Source organism: Rhinolophus hipposideros, assembly GCF_964194185.1.
Source record: "Rhinolophus hipposideros genome assembly, chromosome: 7".
Lineage (NCBI taxonomy): Eukaryota > Metazoa > Chordata > Mammalia > Chiroptera > Rhinolophidae > Rhinolophus > Rhinolophus hipposideros.
The window spans coordinates 32,341,873-32,365,864 of NC_138053.1; the positions used below are offsets into that span (position 1 = coordinate 32,341,873).

Below are 23,992 nucleotides of genomic sequence, written 5' to 3' on the forward strand. Positions count from 1 at the left end.
TCTTAAGGGAGATGGTCAATCATTAGATTGACCATGTTTTTAGAACCTGCTTCTGATGTCTTTGGGGTGGCTTTTTTTAATTCTTTGTTTTAATGACTGTTCATTCACTTTTAGCGACAAAAGACTTTGTTGCTGAGGAAATACTGTCTCTGAGTATATAGAGATTTCCCTCAGGCAGCACACAACTGTTCCTCTGGATAGAGGTCATCTAAATCTAGGGATACTATTAACATACCAAAGCGTTTATACTTTAAGTTATTTTTCTCAATCTCTTGATAAATAATAGATATCATTTATATTATGAAACTAAAATTTCAGTTATTAAAAATTTCATAATTTGAAATCTTTGGGGGTACACTGAGTTTTCAAAATCAGTATTTAGTATCTCCATTTGAAATACTTTCTCCTAAATTTTTAATTAAAAAATTAAAAACACTTTTGAGATAGCAAATAAATAAGAAATGTACACCATTCTAAAAAGATGGCAAATCTACCAATTTTTTTATACTTACAAGGAAAGGACTTTTTGAAAACACCTTGTTTCTAGTTATTAACAATCCTATAAGTAAATTCTTAATTTTAAATGATATATTTACAATAAGGATGACTAAATGTATAAGTTTAATTTTAGGATGAAAATCATTCTGATACCAGCCTATAGCATTTTCACGGAGAATTTACAATCATTGCATTTTTCATAGGAAGTGTACCTGGACCAGTAGTTTTTAAAATGGTTGGAGAAAGTTCTTGCACCTTTCGGGCTACTAAAGGCTGTGGAAAAGCAGGAGGTTGTCGGATCTATAATACGACAAAAATGGCCAACCTATTTGTAGGAATATGTAAGTGACATTTATTTAAGAAATATAGAGAGGTAAAATTGTTTTAAAAACTTATGGTTATTTATACTTGTATAAGGTACAGTAATAATAAACTATGAACAAATGGATACTTTATGATTAAAGAAGCCTTATATTATTATATAGAAAATATTTGGACACTAAAGTACTATAGAATTTATGTAAATATTTGAGTCACTGCATTCAATATATAATTATTTTATGTTATTCCTGAGTAAGGGTGATAATTAGCAGAGTTTCAATTTGGGAAGTAATTTTGCCTGTATACTTATATAACCAAGTTGTTTGACCTTGAAGATCGGATTATTTAAAATATTTTTTTTTCTCCAATAAAGAGCATCAAGATACTCTTACCCACTTAAATGTAATTTTCATATTGTTTCTTTTGCTCAGTACTTGGCTAGTATTCAGTATTTGTTGAACAAATAAGAGATACAGGGAATTGGGATGCTATGATGGTGTAAGCTGGGGTCAAAGTGTTTGGAAAGATGAGATGTGCTTGTATTTAGAAAATTCACTAGGTCTTTCTGGATCTCAATGTATTCATCTGTAAAATTAAGATTTTGGACTACATAATTTCTGAAGTTTTAACCATCACTAACACTGAATGATTTTATTGTATAGATGCTATTGGTGTGATAAATATTTATAGTGTTTATGTTTTGTGATTTTATTAAGAGGGTTCAGTAATTCAAAGAACCACATAATGATAGACTCTAATATTTAACATTAACGAATACCTGCTTGATAAGCAATGCCTTCTAACTCAGAAGTCAATGATCCAGCAAACTTAGTAAACGCTTAAAACCAACTAAAGTGAAACTTAAGAAAAATATTTCAAATTCAAAACTGACATTTAAGAAGTCAAAATGAATTTCTCAGAGATAATTCAGTGAAACTAGGCATTGTTCTTAAGCAAGTCCTTTTAAAACAATGCTGAGCCTTTTAATTTTTATTTTAGATACAACTGTAAAATACTTAACTATTTTCAAACACAAAACATAATTGAGCAAATTGATAAGCTACTAGAGAACCGGCCAAGGAGTTACTAAAAGGAGATAACAATAATAAAGAACATAAGAAATTATAATAAGAGAGGGCAAACACAGGAACTGTAATAGGAATATGCATTTATGGCAATATTGTGTAAGCTAGTATATTTGAAAGTGTATTCTATGAATCATTTGAATCAGGAAAACTTGGAGTGCTTGCTAAAAATATAAGTTCCGAGGTCCTGAATTAGAATAGCAGGGATTAGTTGTAGGCATGTGTATTTTTAATAAAGCACGTTGGGTGATTTTAACCACAGTAAACTTTGAAGCTATATGAAACACTCTAAAGCTGTACTGTCCAAAATGGTACATATTAACTATCTGCAGCTAAATTTAAATTAAATAAAACTAAATGCAATTTAAAATTCAATTTCACAGTAACAATACATAGCTAAATTTCACATGCTTAATGGTCACATTTGCCCACTCTACTGGACAGTGCAGCTGTAGAACACTGCCATTGTCACAGAATGGCTATGCACACTACCACTCTAGAACAAGACTTATTCAACAGGGGTCCATGAACCCTAGGAGCCCACATTGAACTTTAGCATATTCTTCAAATCCTAAAGTTCTATTTTTATATTGTATGTCCAAAAATGTTTTCCCTGTGGAGGAAGGCTGTGACATTCATCAGATTCTCAAAGGTTTTAATCACTCAAAAAGTTAGTAAAACATTTATCATATTAATCCATCAGACGCCTTTGGTAGCAAAGAAATTTTTCCGAGCTTTCTCAAATCTTAAGGTTTCATTGGGAGGACTCATTAAGTACCTTTTACCTCAAATGAAGGATTCCATCAGTTCTAGTTTAATGGGTAGAGAGATGATTTCTAAGTCTTTTGCAACATTTTCCATTTAACTTGCCATGTTTACCCTTCATCGGGTTTTTTTTTTCCCTTTGGTAGAATTTTTATTGAACTATAATATGTATTATATATATTCAGTAAAGACTACATATTATAAATATATAGCTCAACACATTTTTATGAAGTTAACACACCTGTAATTAGCATTCATATCAATAAATACAACATATTAGAATTAATGAATTTAGTAAAGTAGCTTAATATACAATCAATATTTAAAAAGTCAACTGTTTTTCTATATATTAAGCACAACCAAATACAAAAATACAGTAACATAAAAAAGTCAAGTACCAAGACAAAAAAATCTGTTGAACGCTGTATAAAACCTGTACACTGACCACTACAGATTTTATTGGAGAAACACTAAAACATAAATAAATGAAAACAATGTATCATATTTATAGATAGGAAGATTTTAAAATGCCACTTTTCTTAAATTAATCTATACATCAAGTGACCACAAACAAAATTCCAGATGGTATTTTTTTTAAACTGACAAGGGACTTGAAATTTATATGAAAGCCAAAGGGCCAAAAATTATCAAGAAAATCTTGAAGATGAAACAAAATTAAAGGACGCATTTTAACAAATATCAATACCTATTATCAAGCTATAATAATTAATACAGTAGGGTATTGGTGCAAGTGTCATCACACCAATGAAACAGACTAGAGAATCCAGAAACAAAGCCACACATGCACCCTTAATTTATTTGTGGCAAAGGAAGGAGACATTGTAATGGTAAAAAGATGGTATTAAGATGGTCTTTTAAATAAAGGGTAATGAGTCATTTTATATATATGTATATATACATATATGCATATAAAATGTATCTTCACTCCTACCTCAAATCATATACAAAAATCAATTCTAGATGCATATCTAAATGTCAAATATAAAAAAAAATTATAAAGCCTTTGAGAAAAACAAGAGAATATCTCCATGGCCTTGGAGTATGAAGAGATTGCACAAACAGGATACAAAAATAACTAGCTATAAAAGAAAAAATCAAACTATATTAAAATTAATAAATTCTGATCATCAGAAGAATTAAGAGATAGAAAAGACAGCCGCAGTGTAGAAGGCGGTGAAAAAGGTATAAAAGTGAAAAAAGAACTAAAGTCCAAAATATATAAAGAACTCCTACAAATCAATAACAAGCAAAGGTTAGATAACTTAATAGAAAAGTGGACAAAAGACTTGAAAGAAAGTTCATAAAAGTGGATAACCCAATAGCCAATAAACAATGGAATGGATAAGTTGTGATAAAATCAATAATGGAGTACTATACAACAATGACAGGGAAAGGTACACAATTACATAAATATGGATGAGTCACACAAAAATAATTTTGAACTAGACATAAATTAGTATGCACTGTATGATTCCACTTACATAATTTCAACATGCTATGTTACACTTGAGAGGCACACAAAATCAACTCTCTTGGTTGGGTTAGTGAATTTCAGGAAACATGAGGAGGGCTTCTGGGATACTGACAGTGTTTTGTTCTTGATCCAGATGCTAGTCACACTGCTTAGTTTGTGAAAAATACTTCAAGCAGTACCCAAAAAATTAATATGTAATTAATATACAATTACATAATATAGATCTTAGGTTTTTGGTTTGATGGCTTTTGATAATTGAATACACCTGTGGAATCAGCGCCCAAAAGAAGGTGTAGAAATTTCCCTTATTCCCCTTTCTAATCAGTGTTCCTCTTCCAAAGATAAGGCTCTTTCAGATGTGTATTACAATACATTGGATTTTTGCCTGTTCTAGAAATATATGCATCTGTGATACAGGCATACTGGATTATTTGCTTTTGTCTGTCTCGCTTAATGTTATGCTTTGGGGAGATTCATCCGTGTTATTCCATAGCAGTAGTTTGTGCTTTAAAAAATTTTTCTGAGCACGGTTTCATTTTGTGAGTATACTACAGCTTATTCATTCTCGTTAATGTATGTCTGAGTTGTTTACAATGTATGGCTATTTTAAATAAATGTGTAAAATATTATTGTTATTATAAATGCCGTAGACTCATTAATGTTTCCAATTTTATCTTTTGAAAACACTATAATTGATATTGTCAAGTACTTGATATTGTTGCTCTAAAATACTCTTTAATTAACAGGGTTATTTGCTTCCCAAGTTCAAGTATTAACTTGAACTTTCTGAAACTTGAAACATGAAAATGAATTAAAACTCCTACAGATATCAATTAGTATTTCTAAAATATTCTACTTATTTTTCAAAAATGATGAATATTTCAAAAAGATTAAAGCTGCATGAAATGACTTAAACAGGTTCCAGTTCCTATTGATAGTTAAGTTTTGAACGTAGAAATGCATTTTACTGTTTTTGAATTAAGACATACTGTGAAATAATAGCACACATTGCATTTTTTGGCGGGCTATATGTTTAAGAATTCTAAAAGGTCTTGTAAACATTTAAAAAAATTTCTTTAAATAACCTGATATGTTTATGACATTACTTACATTCTACAATTGGGAAATTGGTAACTTTAGAGATAAAATGTACTTATCTTTTCTTTGGTAAATGGCATTCTTTCTACAAATATTTTTGCTCTAAAAAAATTGATGCATCTGATGGCTGTATTTTTTCTTTTAATTTAGGTTTTTTTTGCAAAGTGTTTGCTATCATCTTCACTGCTATTGCATTTAGCCAATACAAATATTTACTAAAGGAAAACAGTGCCATCATGCCTATACCTGTGAAGAATCTAACAGATAAAAAAAAAAAAAAAAAAAAAAAAGGGGAAGAACTGATTTATAACTGGATCATCATTATGTAAGAATTACACATTATCAATCCATCAGTGGAATATTACATTAATAAAATTTAAAACAATATAATATAGTTACATGTTTAATAAATGAATATGATTCAGATGATCCTGTAAGTTTTGTTATGTTTTTAATACAAATATAATACTATAGTCTTTGTGTTTTCAATTTTTAAAAGATATTCTAAGATAAACTTTTAATACTTTCAATAGAAAGATAATACTTTGAAAGAAAAGGATAAAGTGGAAGTGGGAAAACACACATAAGTTAATTCTGATTATAGTGATATATTGGTCATTGGTCTTCGGTTACATGGGATTACTTAGGTTTCACATGTTTTATTCTTGTTACTTTTCATTTGCACCATGGATGTTTATTTCTCAATAATTTTTAAAAATAAAATTAAATTTGCCAACAAGTTCATATAATAAAATTTTAAATTAAGGTTATATTTATTCTCCAAAAGAAAACAATTTTAAACCTTTTGGAAACTAACGTTTTATTTATCTTTTAGTTGATCATGGAGAGATTTCCTCAGAAAATTTCTCTGGTCAATTGGCCAGTTTGCAATACACACTATTTTCCATGGTCCTTCAATTTTATCAGACATAACATTGAATATGATCATATACATTTCTATTTTTACCTTAATTTGAATTTTATTGATAAAGATTACCAGATATCTGAATTGATATCCATTTTGTACTTTATATTTCATTATATGATTAATAATTATTTCACGTGAAGAAATATTCACATTTAAATGTAGAAAATGTATCAACCGTTGTGGAATTTTTCTTAAGCTTAAAAGTGTTTCTATAAAAAGTTTTGTTATAATTATTTCATATATCTTTGTACATCCATGCAAATTATATAGCAATTTTCCAAATATTGGAATAAAATTCAGATTGTTATAAAACAACTTCTCTACAATGTTTATTTTTTTCTCTTGAGAGAAGGAACAACTGCACAATTTCTCCTTTGTTATTAACATTAGTTAATGACCCTGTGTGTAAGGGTAGTCATTGCCCTATTTGTGTTCTTATCTGGCAGAAGGAAATGTGAAGCAGGGAGTATTCATATCTTACTATATATTTTTCTTTCTTAACTTCAACATGCATTTATGAAAATCTATAAACTAGTCTTTAAGTGAAACTCTATTTGACTACTTGATTCATCTCTGTTTGAATTAACAGGATTACAGAACATCTGAGGATCAGAGTATGAAAATAGGAATTTCTCTTTTAAAGATTCTACAAAATGTGTTGCTGTGCCCTTCATTCAGAGAAAGAAAATCACACATGATGTTTACCTAAGTAGTAGTAATGTATCTATAGAGAGCTTTATTTTCATAATAAAGTTATTTCTTGTGAAACATTTCTCATATGCTTTTAATGTGTATAGGATTTTAAACATAAGTTTATAATATAGATATTTCTAAGAGAATTAAAGTTTAATAGTGTTAGATTACCTATATAATTTCTTAATTTTCTACTGTCTAAAAATATTATTTGAAAATTTATTTAACCGGGAAATGAGGTAAGACAATAACATTCAGATCCATTTTTTATTTATCAGTTTATTGGAGTGATATTGGTTAGTAAAATTGTATAGGTTTCAAGTGTGCATTTCTATAATACATCATTTATATATTGCATTGTGTGTTCACTACTCAGAGTCAGTTCTCCTTCTCCATCTCCACCATGTTATTTGACCCCCTTTACCCTCTTCTACGACCCACCTCCCCCCTTACCTTCTGGTAACCACTAAACTGTTGTCTGTGTCTATGAGTTTTTATTTGTTTGTCTGGTCCGTTTGTTGTTTTCAGTTTTATATGCTGTATATGAGTGAAAGCATGTGGTTCTTGACTTTATCTGTCTGACTTATTTCGCTTAGCATGATAATCTGAAGATCCATCCATGTTGTTGCAAATGGCAGTATTTCATCTTTTCTTATGGTTGAGTAATATTTCATTTTATGTATGTACCACATCTTCTTTATCCAGTCATGTATTGAAGAACACTTTGGCTGTTTTCATATGTCTTGGCCACCATGAATAGTTCTGCAATGAACATAGGGGTACATATATCTTTACAGATAAATGTTTTCAGATTTTTTTTGGAGTAGATACCCAGAAGAGGAATTATTGGGTCATATGGTAATTCTATTCTTAATTTGTTGAGGAACCTCCATACTGTTTTCCATAGTGAGTGACTGTACCAATTTACATTCCCACCAACAGTATCTGAGGGTTCCTTTTTCTCCACAGCCTCTCCAACACTTGTCATTACTTGTCTTGTTGATGATAGCCATTCTAACAGGTGTGAGGTGATACCTTGTTGTAGTTTTGATTTGTATTTCCCTAATAGTTAGTGAAGTTGAGCATTTTTTCATGTCTGTCGGCTCTTTGTATGTCTCCTTGGGAAAAGTGTCTGTTCAGGTCCTCTGCCCATTTTTTAATTGGGTTGTTTGTTTTTATTGTTGTTGAGTTGTATGAGTTCTTTGCATATTTTGATTACTAGCTCCATATTGGAGGTGTTGTTTGCAAATATCTGCTTCTATTCAGTTGGTTGCCTCTTTGTTTTGTTGATGGTTTCTTTTGTTGTGCAGAAGCTTTTTAGTTTGACATAGTCCCATTCATTTATTTTTTTGCCTTTACTTCTCTTGCCTTTGAGGAAAAATTCATAAAATCCTCTCTGATCCCAAGGTCCATAAGTTTAGTACCTGTGCTTTCTTCTATGCAATGTGTTGTTTCACATCTTATGTTTAGGTCTTTGATCCATTTTAAGTTAATTTTGGTATACAGTGACAGATAGCAGTCTAGTTTCCTTCTTTTGCATGTGGCTTTCCAGAAATCCAACTATATGTTGCTGAAAGGTCAAGGGAAGTAAGCGATGAAAATGTCTACTGGATTTAGTAACAAAGAGTTTGTTGGAAACTGAGATGAGAGAAATTTCAGAGGAATTTTAGGAGTAGAAGCTAGTAGATTAAAGAATGTGTTGGAGATGAGCAATTGGACACACCAAATATAAACAATTTCTATAAGTAGCTGTGAACAAAAGATATAAGCCAGTAGTTGGCTAGAGTTCTAAGGTTTGTTGAGGGTAGTAGATATGGTGGTGATTGCTGTTAGTGTTATGATGGGTGGCTTGAGCATGTTCATATGCTGGTGGTGAGAAGGAGGAAGTAGTAAAAGATGGTGGTCTAAGAGCAAAAATATTATTCTAAGAGCTAGATTACTCAGGAGGTGATAGGATGCATTCTAAAACACAGGGAGAAAGATTAGCTGTAGTAAAGAGAAAGGACTTCTTTTGCAACAGAGGGCACAAAGGAAAGGATGGCTGCAACTCCAGATAATGTTGTAAGTTTGGTGGCCGGAAGGAATTTGAGAGAATTCCTCAAGCCATAGGCTCTTTTGAATGTGTCTCTTTGTCCTTGCACTCACTTCCTGGTGACTTAACTTTTATTCTTAACCTATGTTCTGTTACATAATCAGCATGATGCCTCTCTAACTGGTCTATTGGCCTTTTTTCCTTCCCACCTACTCTCTCCTCCAGGCAGTGAAAAGGAATCTTTTTAAAATGCCAATTTGGTCATGTTACACAATGAGTTGTAATTGCTCACCTGCCTGGCTCTTTTCTAGATTAGAGCCTTTGAAAGGAAGTATAGTGTTATTCATTACTCTGTTCTTTTTGTGCCATAAATGTTCAAAAAATAGTTGAGGAACTGAATGGCAAGTGACTATCTTTAACACTGTTGGAACCAAAGTCATTTCTTTTTAAAGAGATTTTTCAGATGATAGATTGCTGAACATAAAGTCATCTGTGGGATTTAGGGAATTCACTATTTTAAGGAGTTGTTTTCAAAGCCACTTCTCAAATTACCCATCTCCCTCACTTGCATATATCTTATTTAAGCCCATTTCAGCAAACTTTCAATTGTAGGTGTAATGTGTCCCCCTCTCCCCCGCCCCCCCCCCTCCCCGCCAAAACATATGGTGGTGTCCTAACTCCTAGTAACTGTAAATGTGACCTTATTTGGAAATAGGATCTTTGAAGATGGAATAAAGTTATGATGAGGTCATATTGGATTAGGGTAGACCCTAATCCAATGATTGGCATCCTTATAAGAAAAGGAAAATTTGGACACAGAACGCATATGGGAGAACACCATTGGAGTGATGCATCTATCAACCAAGGAGCACCAAGGATTGTAGCTAGGAAGAGGAAAGGAAGAGTTCTTTCCTACAGTCTTTGGAGAATGCATGGCCCTGCTGATACCTTGATTTCAGATTTTTAGTACCAGATCTGTGAGAGAATAAATGTATGCTGTTTTAACATCCAAATAGCCACCCTTCCCCAACTATATTATTTTTAGAAAAGAATGCATTTATCCTATGATTTGTTTTTTTCTTTTTAAATTCTTCTATGACATTTTTTTTTCTTTTTTACTTCAATGTTGTTTGACTAACAAGAAAGATTCTAAGTGACATTAATCTGTTTATGTTGCTATGAATGACACTTAGGAAACAACAATGACTAAGTAAGTGGAAGGAAAGATTTGCCACCAGTCATGGACTTCATATAAGAAATATCATAGGAGAAAAGCCTCCACGCTCAATGATTTCAGGAGGATCACAAAGAAATAAAATTGTGAAATGTTCCGACTCTAAAACTGTTGCACTACTGACAAAATATAAGCTTATAAGGGAGTTGGTTTTTAAAATGTAAAATAATACCTTTTACTCTTCATTGAACTAGAGATAACAAAAAGTCTAGTTAGCATTTCTTTAAACACATTACCTTAAATTCAGTAAACATGATCCCTTTTCAGTAGTAAACATTAAGGATGGTATTAGAGCAAACAAATATAATTTCTAACTAAATTGCAGTGGGTATCTCAATTTATAAAAAAGTGTTTCAAAAGATTATATATAAATTGAACTTTTGTGCCATGAACTGACAGATGAAACTGCTGTTTAATTAGTCATATAATATGAACCAGTTTGAGGATAATAAAAATCAATATGATATAGAGTTTCTGTTTTTCACTTACTGTAAAATATTGCAATGAGTTAAATTGTCTTACTTTTTTTATCTGAGATAGATATATTGTGATGAGTTATCTAAACTGGTTTTCGTCATATACTATTTTTAATATGTAATTCTGCTTTGTGCAGGCAAGTCCAGACCTAGGGAATGGCAGTATTATTTAGGAAAAATAGCTTTTGTTTACTTTTAGTTCAGGGAGAAGGAAGGCGATAAGGAGAGTTAGGTGTGAACATCAGTGGTTAATTTCTTATGCAAAACCAGGAGACTATGGCAGCCACTTCTGGCCCATACATTTCTCCACATAAACCACAGGAAATTTTGTTTATTGGGAGGTGGTAGGTAGGGCAGAAGAGGAAAGACAAGGGTTATACCTTTAAATCCATGTGGTCTTGACAAACAGCATTCTTTAGCCCTGGACATAAACATTTGATTTATTTGATCACTGTGCATGCTTGCTTGGCAACTTTATTTTTTAAAACATATTGATGCAACTCTATGCATAGTAAGAAACATATGTGAGATAAGATGTAAATTCAAAAATATGTGTGCTTAGGAAATAGCTTTTTAGACTTTAGCTATAATGTAGTTTTCCACGCTGTAGAATTTATAACATACAAAGTTTTCCCACACTGTAATGAAAATCCATCCTAAAATAATCTACACATGCATGTATGGATTAGCAGTATATTTGATAAGAGAGAGACTCTGCTTATTAACTGCTTATATGAGCAGGACTTGCAACAGTCCCCTTGCTGGGACATTCAAGTACTAACTAACCTAGAATGGTAGTTCCAAACCATTTTGCCCACAACCCTGTTTTTAAATTTTTCTCTTTCTCTTCTTGTTATTTTCAAAGAGTTTTGTCTAATAAACAGACTGTATTTATTTTTTTTTAAATCTTACATGGTTTTTTTGGGGGGTAAATATGCTGTTTATATTAGTTTTTTTTGCCCAGCCTCATGACTCTAAAGTTATACGGAAAGCCAAAAGACTCAGAATAACTAACAAAATTTTGAAGGGAAAGAACAAAGTTGGAGAATTGAAGCTATCAGACTTCAGGACTTAATATAAAGCCCGTGTGGTATTGGTGAAAGAATAGACAAATAGAACAGAATATGGAGCCCAGAAATAGATCCACATAACAACAGTCAACTAATCTTTGACAAATTAGTGTTTACAATAATGGACCCAGAACAACTGGACATCCACATAAAAAAAAATAATAAATCTAGAAAAACTTTATGCTCATCACAAAAAATAACTAAAAATGAATCACAGACCTAAATGTAAAATGCAAAACTACAAAACTCACAGAAGAAAATATAGGAGAAAACAAAGATAACCTTGGATATGGTGATGACTTTTTAGATTAAACTTCAAAGGCACAATTCATAAAAGATAATTGACAACCTGGATTTAATTAAAATTAAAAACTTCTGCTCTGCAAAAGACAACAAGAAGACAATACACAGAATGGAAGAAAACATTTGTAAAAGACACATTTGGCAAAAGACTGCTATCCCAAATATAAACTCTTAAAACTCAACAATAAGAAATAAAAACCCTGATTTTTAAATGAGCCAAAGACCTTAACAGATATCTCACCCGAGAAGATATACAGATGGCAAATAAGCATATGAAAAGATGCTTCACATCATATATCATTAGTAACATGCAAATTAATACAACAATGAGATACCAGTACACACCTATTAGAATGGTCAAAATCTGGAATACTGACACCACCAAATTCTGGCAAGAACGTGGAGTAACAGGAACTCTCATTCATTGCTGGTGGGCATACACAATGGTAAAGCCACTTTGGAAGACACTTTGGTAATTTTTTTTTTTTTAAGTTTAGTGGGGTGACAATCGTTATAAAGTTACATAGGTTTCAAGTGTACAATTCTGTAATACATCATCTATATGACACATTGTGTGTTCACCACCCAGAGTCATACTCTTATCATAAAATCCAGCAATCACACTCCATGGTATTTACCCAAAGGACTGAAAATTTATCTTCACATAAAAACCTTCACATGGATGTTTCTAGTAAATTTTTTCATCTACTAATTTCATCTGCTAAAACTTGGAAGCAAACAAGATGTCCTTCATGTATAATGGATATATAAACTGGTACACCTAGACAATGGAATATTATTCCACACTAAAAATGAGTTATGCCGTGAAAAGACATGGAGGAAACTTAATTGTATGTCACTAAGTGAAAGAAGCCAATCTGAAAAGGCTACATACTGTCTGAGTCCAACTGCATGACATTTTGGAAAAGGCAAACTACGGAGACAGTTGAAAGATCAGTGGTTATGAGAAATTAAGGGGAGGAAGGGATGAAGAGGTAGAACACAGATAATACTTAGGGTGATGAAATTACCCTATATGATACTATAATGCTGGATACATGTCATTATAAGTTTGTCCATATCCATAGAATGTACATCAAGAGTGAAACCTAAAGTAAATGGACTTGGAGTGACACTGATTTGTCACTGTAGTTTCATCACTGGTAACAAATATACTACTCTGGTGGGGGACACTGATAATGGAGGAGGCTGTGCATGTGTGGGACTGGGGACAGGGTTTATATGGGAAATCTCTGTACCCCCTCTAATTTTTGCTGTGAAGCTAAAACACAGTATAAAAACATAAAATCTATTAGTAAAAACACTATTATCCCATCAAACCTTTTTTCATATAATTACTTATTTTCCCTTCTTTTCTTCCTGACATAACTCATATAGAATTTATAAGATACTTCTCTGCTTATTTCATTCTAGTGTAGCTAGTAATGCCTTTAAGGGTATGGTTTTGTCACTCCAAATAAATGCCATGCTCCTTGAGGGAAGAGATTCAATTTTATTCCTCTGAATATTCTTTGTTCCAAGTACATACATGCATTGATCTCTGTGTGGTTGTATTATAAATAAAATATAAGAACACATTTATTCTGCACAATAAACTTTGCATCCAATATTCTATAATTTTTCTCTGATTAAGCAATTTTGATATCATTAATCTATTTTTTGGTTAATGTACTTCTTAACATTTTTTTATTCTAAAAAGCATTGGAAGCAGCAGGGAGCATTTTTTAAAAGAAATGAATTACAGGACAACCTAGGAAAACAGGACTTACTTGTTCAGAAACTGATACTGAAATGCGTATGGCAATATATTATTGAATTCATCTTCCTACCGCCTTTCTTTGAGACTAAAAGGAAAACATTGGGTTACTCTGTTTCCATGAACTGAAAAAAGGAAGCTTATCAGTTCTTACAGATTTTTAAATGTGAATTTTATATAAAAATCATTGCTTAACATAATAAGCATTATATTTAGTATCAGGTATGGCAAAGCTGCACAAATGTTTTTCATATTCTATTTGGTAGGCAGAATTAATATTCTGATCAACTGCCCTTAAAATAGATGATCCTGGATTATCCAAATTAAATGTAATCACAAATATCCTGAAATGTGGAAGAGAAAAGCAGAAGAGTCAGTGTCAAAATGATGTGATGTGAGAAAGACTAAACTGTCCATTTCTTACTTTGAAGATGGAAAAGGACAATAAGCCAAGCAATGCCAAATGACGACACCTTGATTTTTTTAATCCAGCGAGGTGCGTTTTGGATTTCTGACCTTCACAACTGTAAGTGGTAATTTGTTTTAGCAGCAATAAGGAACTATGAGTGAGACATTTGTCATATTAGTCCTCAAAAACTTATAGGAATGGCATTGTCACAGAGATAATATTCATCAAATATTCTACTCCCTTTCCTCACTTACATTTTCCAGTCCCCTTGAAGTTAGATGGTACTCATTGTGGCCACTGAAATGTAAGCAGAAGTGAAACGGATTACTTTCAGATCAGATTCTTTTCTTCTGCTATGTCTGTATGGTTCAGATGGTACAAGAACAAGATGGTAGCTCTTCAGTCAACCTAGGTCCCTGAGTGACTATGTATAGCATAGCGATATTCTATACATAGGACTCTTAAATCCTCACTGAACATGTAGTGGAGCGAGAAATAAATTTTTTATTATGTTAAGCCACCATCATTTGAGTAGTGGTTTGTTGCTGCATTGTGACATAGTTTATCATAATAAATAAATAAATAAATAAATAAATAAATAAATAAATAAATAAATCAGGATACCAAATTATGGCTTAGTAAAGATATTTCTACTACAAACCAAATTACTCTAATTTCTAGAGTTCTGGCTTGAAGATACAGCTTACAGAATTTAGAAAACTTTATGGCTAGCATTGCCCTTAGACCATTACATCCCATGTACACTTTTAGCACACAAATTTACAATTCTTGCAAGCAAGATGAAAGTCCCACTCATTTGTAGCCTGTCTCAGATTTGACATCTCATCACTTTTTTTTAAACTACAAATTTATTCAGATTTCATCAGTTTTTGCACCCACATTCTTCTAGTCCAGAATCTAATTCAGGATGTCATACTGCATTTAGTTGTCATATCTCCTTAGTCTCCTTGATCTGTAATCATTCCTTATGTTTAGTCTATTTAGACTATTTAGTCTATTTAGACTATTCCTTAGTCTTTCCTTATGTTTCATAATCTTGACGTTTTTGAGAGGAACTGGTAGTTATTTTGTAGAATGCCTCTCAATTTGAGTTTACGTGATATTTTCTCACAATTATATGGAGGTTTTGCCTTATGGGAAGAATAACACAGAAATGATTTGCCCTTTCCATTGTGTGATATTATGGGTACATGATATACAAATGTATTGCCAGTGTTGTTAACCTTGACAATTTGGTCAAGTTTGTTTACACCAGGTTTTACTTCAGCAAAATTACTATATATATTTTTTTTAATCATCCAACTCTCATAACTTTTGACAGATCCTGTGTGTTAGAGCGAAGTCACTAGGTTCAGCCAGTACACACAAGGGAAGGAGATGGCATAATGATGCAAATACCAGGAGGTAGGGATCATCAGGAGCCATTTCAGAAGCTGCCCGTCACACTCTGAAAGGTAAGGTAAGGATGCGATGGCAGATAAGGTGAGGATGTGGTAGGTAACATTGCAATAATGCACATAAAGGATTTAGCACATTGCTGTCAAACTAAATGGTAGCTGTCATGATTATTACAGTGATGACGATTTTGTGGCTCTCTTTCCAACTGATTTATTCAACAAATGTTTATTGAACGCTTACTATGTTAGAACTGGAAATACAAAACCTCTCTGGTTTAGGAGAGAGATAATAATAAACATTATTGACTGTCCAACCCAAATCTTTACAGTTTGAATGCGTCCCACAATATCCCTAATAACTGACCAGGTAGCTCCTCCAGTGATAGAAAATTTATTATCTACAGAGGCAGTGTATCCCATTTTGTATGGCTCTAATTCAATTGATCTTAAACTTTTTTTTGTCTCAGGTCCCACTCACCCACTCCCCTCTGCCTCTGCGTATATATTTTTTTTTTTTTAGCAAAGGGTTCCAGCTGGAGAGGTTAAGCAGGAAAGATGTATTTCTTCATTCTCAAAAGTTTACCTCCAATTCACAGAGAAAATACAAACCATTAGTGGGAGCTCATTCAACTTCCAAGCCCTACCCACCCACAAACATATCTACATCTGCCCTCACCCTTATCTCTGCTCTGCCACCCTGAGCTCCCTTCTGCCCTGGGTTTCTGAACCCCTGTGCTCAGGTTCCATTCTCTCCATTTCAGGAACCTCACAACATGACTCTAAGATCTGACTTTCCATTGACTTCTACTTCTCAGCATATAAATATGCTCAATTCTTCCTCTTAGCTTGTGTGTATGTTAGCTCTCATCCTATACCTTTCTTTTTCTTAAAACAGCTATATTGAGATACAACTCATACACCATTTAAAGTGTACAATTCAATGGTTTTTAGTATTGTCAGAGTTATGCAACTGTAACCGTCACCAGAAGCGATTGTATGTCCCTTTTATGATACAGCCAAAGAGCCTGCTAAAGGGCTGTGTGGGGTGTCTCCTATCTCATCTCCCTTTCACTCCTCAGTGCACCGCATTCTGGTTTCTGGTCTACTTGTACTCTATCTTAGATCACCATCGTACTCTAATTCAGAGGCAGATATCAAAATCTCTCCATATAACTGAGGATTTGCTTATTTTTCCTTGCAGTTCTATCAGTTTTTGTTCTGTGCATTTTGACACCATGTTTTTAAGTGAATAATTGTTTACGATATTTAAGTCCTCTTCATGAATTTACCCCTTTATCATTAAGAAATAACCTTTTTTATCCCAGATAATATTTTTTGTTGTGAAATGTTGCTATTTGGACTGTTATTAATGTAACCATTACAGCTTTCTTTTGATTACTATAAGCATAATATATGATTTTCTATCTTTTACTTTTAGACTATTATCATTTATATTTAAAGTGTGTTTCTTGTAGGCAGTATTTAATTGGCTCTTGCATTTTATATCAGATCTGATAATCTTTTTAATTAGAATGTTTAACATATTTACACTTAATGTGATTATTAATGTAGGTCTAAATCATCATCTTTTTATTGGTTTTCCTTTTGTCTTATCCATTTTTGTTCCCTTTATCTTCTTTTTCTGCATTCTTTTGGATTAATTGAATATTTTTCATGATTCCACTTTATTTCCTTTCTTGGATCTTTTATTGTTGTAGAGGTTGCTCGAGGGCTTATGGTATAAATCATTATCATATTCTACCTTTCTCATATCACTTCACATATAAGATTATATATATATCACTATACATATACGACATTTATCATAGCATACTTCCATTTTTCTTTACCTGGCCTTTGCATTATTGTTGTCATACATTGTACCTTTACATAACTTATGAAACCCACAATGCATTTTTATTTTTGGTTAAACAATGAATTATCCTTTAAAGAGACTGAAGTAGTAAGAAAACAATCCTATGTGTTTCTCCATATATAATCCCTTTTTCTTTTGCGTGTTTCAAGTGGCAGTTAAAATCCAGTCTCTGTTACTTCATATTGGATAAAAACAAAAGTCCATTCATTGGCTGTACTTTTAATGCCAGTTTTTTTATATTCCACTTTTTATAGTAAAAAAAATTCAGTTCTTTCATCACTGCCTCAGAAGTTTTTATTTCTTGTAATTTTTAACTTCTGAGTATGGAGATCCTTGTACCTTCTCTTCAAAGAGTAGACAGTTGCTTCTGTGAATTCACTCTTATGCTCACTTAAGCAATTCTCTAATTTCATATCTCTTCTGTAAGGTATAAAATGTTTGTTCTTGTCCTTTAGGAGTATGTTCTGGAAGCTTTTACAAATTGCTTTGTTTTGTTTAACCTATGTCTACTACCTTGAACTCTGTTCATTAAAGCTCTTGTGTTTACAAGTAAATTATTTTGCTTACTAAAAGTAGGCTGCTAGCTCCCTCCACCTCACACTAGACTTCTCCCAACTCCCAGTAAACTGTAAAAATTACTGTGAATGAATACAAGAAAATTCCTCACTCACCACTATGACTTATTCTGTTATTGGCCTATTTCTTGCTTCTGATTGCATTGAGATGTGGGGTACATGTGACGTTAATCTTCCCAGAAGAACGATGCTGGAACAATGATATCATCATGTCATTTATAATTCTATAAATCTAAATTTTAATAACCTTTATCATCTACTTTCCTTTGTTAAAAGATATGTAGGGATTAAATTGTAGGTTGACAGGACGATCAAAAGTTGTAGTCTGTCTGTTCCTCTATTCAGTAAAGATGGCATGTTGTCATAATCATGACATTGTGAATACATATATCCTATGGAATCATAGCATATTAAAGACTGTTTCCAGGCATCAAAGATCTTGAGTAGAGAATAAATATGTTTTAGAAACAATATTCCAATTACTAATTTATAGTGGAATAACTACTTTTAGTTTAAAATGTTTCTTGATATATATAAATCCAACTATGTTTTCTTTACTATATCTACTATTGTGATATTTGTATCATTAGTATGCTTTTATAGAGTTCACAATGTTTTGAATAAATTATAATAATCATATATAAATGAAAGCTTAACTTGATATTATATAGTAAATTTTACACTAATGGTTTATTTTACACCACCTATTGGGTTAGCTTTCTTATAGGATTATTGAATTAAATGTTCACTTGCTTTCTTTTCTTTTTAAAAAATGACCAGTCACGTTTATGGATGTATCACTTTCTTAATGATTTATGATTAGTACGACTAAAAAAAGCATAGCTGCATTTCTTTTCAATATAAATATCTTTCTGTGCAACTGCAATGCAAAATAGTATTTAAAATAATCTAGTTCAGCATTATTTTTTTTCTTAGATATAATTTATTATTTCCAATTATACATTTCGTAGAGCATTTAAAATGGAAAAGAAAAATTTGCAATACTAAGGCCTCTTAGATTGCTTCATAGCTTTTATTTAGTCAATGTAAGATCCAGTGGTATTAATAAATCTTTAATACTGGGATTTTTAATTAACCGCAACAATATCTGCACTTGACCATCTTTGTATTCAGACTCTCTCAACATCTCTCAAATTTGAACATTCTGTGAGCTTCATAGTGTTATACTTCTAAAGGATTCACGTCCAGTCTGCAGTTCTAAGGGAACTAATAAAGTATTAAAAGCACATTGAAAGGAAAATGATAAAGTACTCAACATAGGCATATAAGTACATTTTCATCCTATAGGTGTACCTACATGGAAGGACAAAATATAAGATTGTTTTTAAGCATGGAGTCAGAGCAAGGGGTTTGTGAGACAATCTTGATAGCTTCTGTCCATTAAGCCATTTCACCTTGGTTCATCCAATTCCTGATAGGGAAGACCTACTGTATATCCCAAAGAATGAAATCCACAGGCAGGGGCATCTGCTCCTACGTACATTGTTGGACTTTTACTATAAGATATGTAGACTGTTCTTTTCCCCATTCTGTGCCTTTCAAAACTATAGCAAATACAATCGACTAAAAGATAGCAATTTATGAATTACATTTTGAAATTTAACATGGTGTATTTTGACTATGCTCACTAGATTTCCCCTAGACTCACCAAAGAATTTAAAAAATGGCAATTTTCCGTAGAATTATAAGACAAAACCTATCCGTTTTTTTGTTTTGTTTTGTTTCTTTGTCTTTGTTGCAAACCTGAACCCCCTTCCTTCCATCATTGCAGCATAAAAGATGTAGGGAAACAGGAAAGTGGTGTTGATAACACTTTCAGTAAGTGCAAGATGTATTTAAAATGAAGCAATAACACTTTTGCTAATCTTTCAACAAAACTCTCTTCTCTAACACTGCAGGAGTAGAGATTTCTCCTTAGACAGTATGGATTTAAATGCATGATGACTGTGCTACTTTGACTTTGATAGTGTAGCTTGAATTTGTTAATTCAAAGCTGCAAAATAGCCTTAAGCTGTGATTGCATTTAATCACATCTCAAAGCAAAATTTGCTTGTTGGTTAAATTACTTCCTATTTCATTTATAGAATGGTGATCATTATTTATTTATGTACACCTTTGAACACCACTTTAAGTCCCTTTCTGTTTAAATGTTTTTTGATAGAAGGCCTAGGATGGTTACATACCAAGCCTAATTTGGACATCTGCAAAATCTGGGGTATTCAGAGCAGAATTAGTCTTCTAAACCTCATCAACATCAGGTAAACATGAGTTTTGATCTCTCAGAATTGCCATGTAATAATACCAACCAATAGAGATATGCTGTAGCAATAAAAAGAGAGAATGCAAAGTCCAGGGAAGATATCTGACTGAAAGAACTGAGTTCACACCCTTAGTAAGTAGGAAACCATTTATTATCTTTGTGAGTTTGGGTAAATTACTAATCCACTCTGGAATATGGTTTCTTTAATATGTAAACTATAGATAAAAATAGCTATTGCTCTTGCAAGGATCACTAATGGGCTATATAGCAGATATTTAAAAAATGTTACTTCCTACTTCTACTCTTTCCTTATGTTCTAGGTCTATCTGGACCTTTTTGGACTGTGAGGGAACAAGGAACAGGATGTATGTCTGTTCAAAGTAAGATATAGTTTTTATATCTCAATTCCTCAACTCAGTAAATAAAGCATACATAATGAAACACAATTTTCACAAAATAGTATTTACATTATGTGCCATGCACTGTGTATTTTCTTTCTTCTGAATTCTAGTTTATTTCATTAAGAAGTAATAGTGTTTGAAATATATTCCTTTAGACCATCTTGAGCCTAGTGCCTACAGTTAGAAGAAATACAAACACTTTGTTTCAGGATGAGAGGGAACCTTTCCATTACCACATTCTGTTCTCTGGGCTTAAGGCTACGATGGATATGAACCTCATGTGGTATCAAGTCATTGCTGTTGGAGAGGTATTAGCACTGAATCAAGACGTAGCTTCTTTGGCAGGAAATCAAACAGGTATTAAATGAAAACAGCAAGACTTGAAAATTCTCCCTAGAACTTAACAGCATGATTAATTAATATTTACTAAAATAATATCTACTGAAAGTACCCTTATATACGAACGACAGTGCTAGTGAATTGAAAACCATAAAATATAGCAGTATAGTATTGAATAACATCTGAGACTTGTTTTGAGATATTTTATAATCAGTAATTAGATTTGTTGGAGTAGGTTCCTTAACATTCTATAGTCTTATGAAGTATAACAACTTTATGTATGTAGCTGTGATTACGTAGTGGTTTTCTTATGTTCATTATTGGAATAAATATTTAATTTAGGGAAAGAAACATTCTGAGATCTTGATGTATATTGTTTTAAAAACATCTTTGTTTAAAATATATTATTTTGGGATGTATTAGTCTGTCTTTTGAAAAGAGCGAATGGAGATCCTTTAAAAACTTAACTGTGTCACGATTATGTCGCTCCTTGGCTCTACACCTTTTTTGGTGAGTGTATAAATAAACCGTAACTACTACTGCATAATGGTATTTAGTTCTTAAGTGTTTTTATTTATTCCACAGGTGGAAATTACTTACATGATTAACAATTTTCTTGATTTTAGATATGCAATATACTGCAGAAAGAATATCATATATATGCTTTTAAAGTTTCTTAATTTCTGTTCCTTCAGTTTTGGGGAAGTAAAACCAAAAAGGTGCCAATGCTGTGATGTTAATGGCGGTGGTGTTGGGGGGAGGGGGGTTAGGCTGGAGGGGATTTCCGTTTTTAGGGAGGATGACAGGTAAAAGTCTTACCATAATGCTCATCGAGTACCTGTGGCTGCTTGATTCTTGGAGTCCAGACCTAGCCTGGTTTGGTAAGCAGCTAAGGAAGAAAACCACAGGATGTTTTCTTGAACGATCTCCCGATGCAACTCTGTTGACAGCTTTCCTACCAGCATCCAAGGGGAGCTTTACCGCCACCAGACTCCTACTGGGTTCCCAGTGCCTGGGCTCCCCGAAGGAGCGCGGCGGGCTGCGGACGCCGCGCAGAGCCCTGGCCTCGTCACCTGGCGGCGGCCTGGCAGCACGCCCACGCCGCGCACTCGGGTTGGCCCCAGCCGCGACAGGTGAGGCGCGGAGCACCGCAACCTCCACAGCCAGGAGGCAGCAAGCTCGCCGAAGGGGGTTCCGGCAGCAGCGGCGGCGGCGGGCAGAACCTTAGAAGGCGCGGAGGCGGGGAGTCTTCTCGCACGGGGGCGCTGCCACCTGCCCAGGGGAGGAGCCAGAGCGGGACCCGTTTTTTTTGCTGCTCCGATGCCCTGGAGTTTGGAGAACCCATCCTGACCATGAAGCGCAGCAAAGGCATTGAGAACCCGGCTTTCGTCAACTCCAGCCCAGACACCCCACGCCGTTTTTCTACATCGCCCTCTTCCGTCGAGGTCTCTGCCTTGCCCGTCGATACTCAGAGAGAGGATTTGCAGCCACACGAGCCTCAGGAGCCTCCAAAGTCATTGGAGCCACCTCTGCCCGCAGCAACACCCCCTGGCTCCCGAGAAAGGTCCGGGCCAGAGTCGCTGCCAGAGTTTGAGGAGGGGCCCTGCGGGTGGGGGAACTTCCAACCCCGGTGTCTCCAGCTGTGTAACACGCCCCAGGGGTTTCTGGTTCACTACTGCCTCTTGGCACTCACACAAGGTAAGGTCCAGAGCCAGCTGGTGAGGGAGCGGGCCGCCTGGAGGGCGCGGAGGGGCGCGGAGAGCGCGGGGAGAAGAGGGCCGGTGCGCGGGGAGCCAGGTGGTCCACGCGCCCTGCGAGGCGGCCCCGGCTGGGAACTTGCAAGTGCTCGCGCTCACATTAACCAACTAGGTTAGGACTTCCACATTTTAGCTTCTCCTTTATCTCAAAACTATTGAATACTTGCCATAGAGCCTTTTCTCTTGGGTGCTCTACCTTAGTTTAGCAGATTCGATTCCTCCGAGGAAAGTGGAAATTACTGGAGCCTTCCTATGAGAACAGTTTGCCTTGGGGGAATCCATTCTTTATGACAAAAGCATGCATTTAGCCAAACCACCGATTAAAGGGATTTTTTTTTCTTTACACTGTATCTGGAACGGAAGGATTAATTAATACATTTGCAGGTGAGGGTAGGGTGGTTCTCCAAGGAGAAACTTGTTGAATATGTGAATACGTGTCGTGTAGGTAAGATGTAAGCATTCATGTTTTCTTAGTATATTTTGAGTTGTAGTGGGAACAAGCGGAGTCCAGTACACTAGACAAGGCTTCAGGCGTTGTTGAAGGGTGAGGTCTTTCAAACACTTCAAGAATTTTACCATATCTGTTTTGTTCGAGGATCTCTTTTGCGTTTTCTTGGAAGTTACTGATAAAGACCAGGTTTATTTGCAATCTAAGCCTGGTTTGGAGGAGCGAGTGGTAGGGTAGACAGAGAATGGCTCCCATGAAAGAAAGCATAGTGAAGGTAAAAGCTGCTGCGGCGCAGTGTCTAATGCAGGGAATGGAAAAAATGGGAAGTTACACTAACGTGACAAACTGAGAAGGGGTAGGCGTTACCGTGGAGCATCTTGAAGGACATGATGAAGGTTAATTAGAATTTGATAGTATGTCGATATTTCTTGGTTACTTAAGCCTTTTAAGATATTTTGGAAGCAGGCAGTCAATGACTGATAAAAAGAAATGCATTCCAAGAAATATTTGGAGAGGGGTTGGAAACTGCTCTTTTCTAAGATTAACAGAAGAATAAATCTAGATATATTCTTCCTGTTCTTATTCCTGCTCCTGTCTCAGAAGAATTTCATATCCTTTGCTTTGCACAAGTTTGGTGCTAAGTATTTATTTGTTGACTGCATGTCATTTGCAGCTCTTCTCCTAAAGGTAGTTTTGTGCTAAAGAGTTATTTC

The 23,992-nt window shown here is 34.0% G+C and overlaps 2 protein-coding genes across 2 annotated transcripts in view; one reads left to right on the forward strand and one right to left on the reverse strand.

Moving 5' to 3' along the window:
* Positions 1-22,419, reverse strand: part of LOC308499735 (uncharacterized protein) — a gene marked incomplete at its 5' end in the record, with an annotated part of 59,815 nt that extends 37,396 nt beyond the window's left edge. The window contains 2 exons of the mRNA XM_081053569.1: positions 21,894-22,297; positions 22,347-22,419. Of these exons, the coding sequence (XP_080909695.1) occupies positions 21,894-22,297; positions 22,347-22,419 (477 nt within the window). The remainder of the gene's footprint in view (positions 1-21,893; positions 22,298-22,346) is intronic.
* Positions 22,420-22,426: 7 nt separating this feature from the next.
* SLCO4C1 (solute carrier organic anion transporter family member 4C1) overlaps positions 22,427-23,992 on the forward strand; it is a gene marked incomplete at its 5' end in the record, with an annotated part of 51,604 nt that continues 50,038 nt past the window's right edge. Inside the window, one exon of the mRNA XM_081053277.1 lies at positions 22,427-22,772. Within this exon, the coding sequence (XP_080909403.1) occupies positions 22,427-22,772 (346 nt within the window). The remainder of the gene's footprint in view (positions 22,773-23,992) is intronic.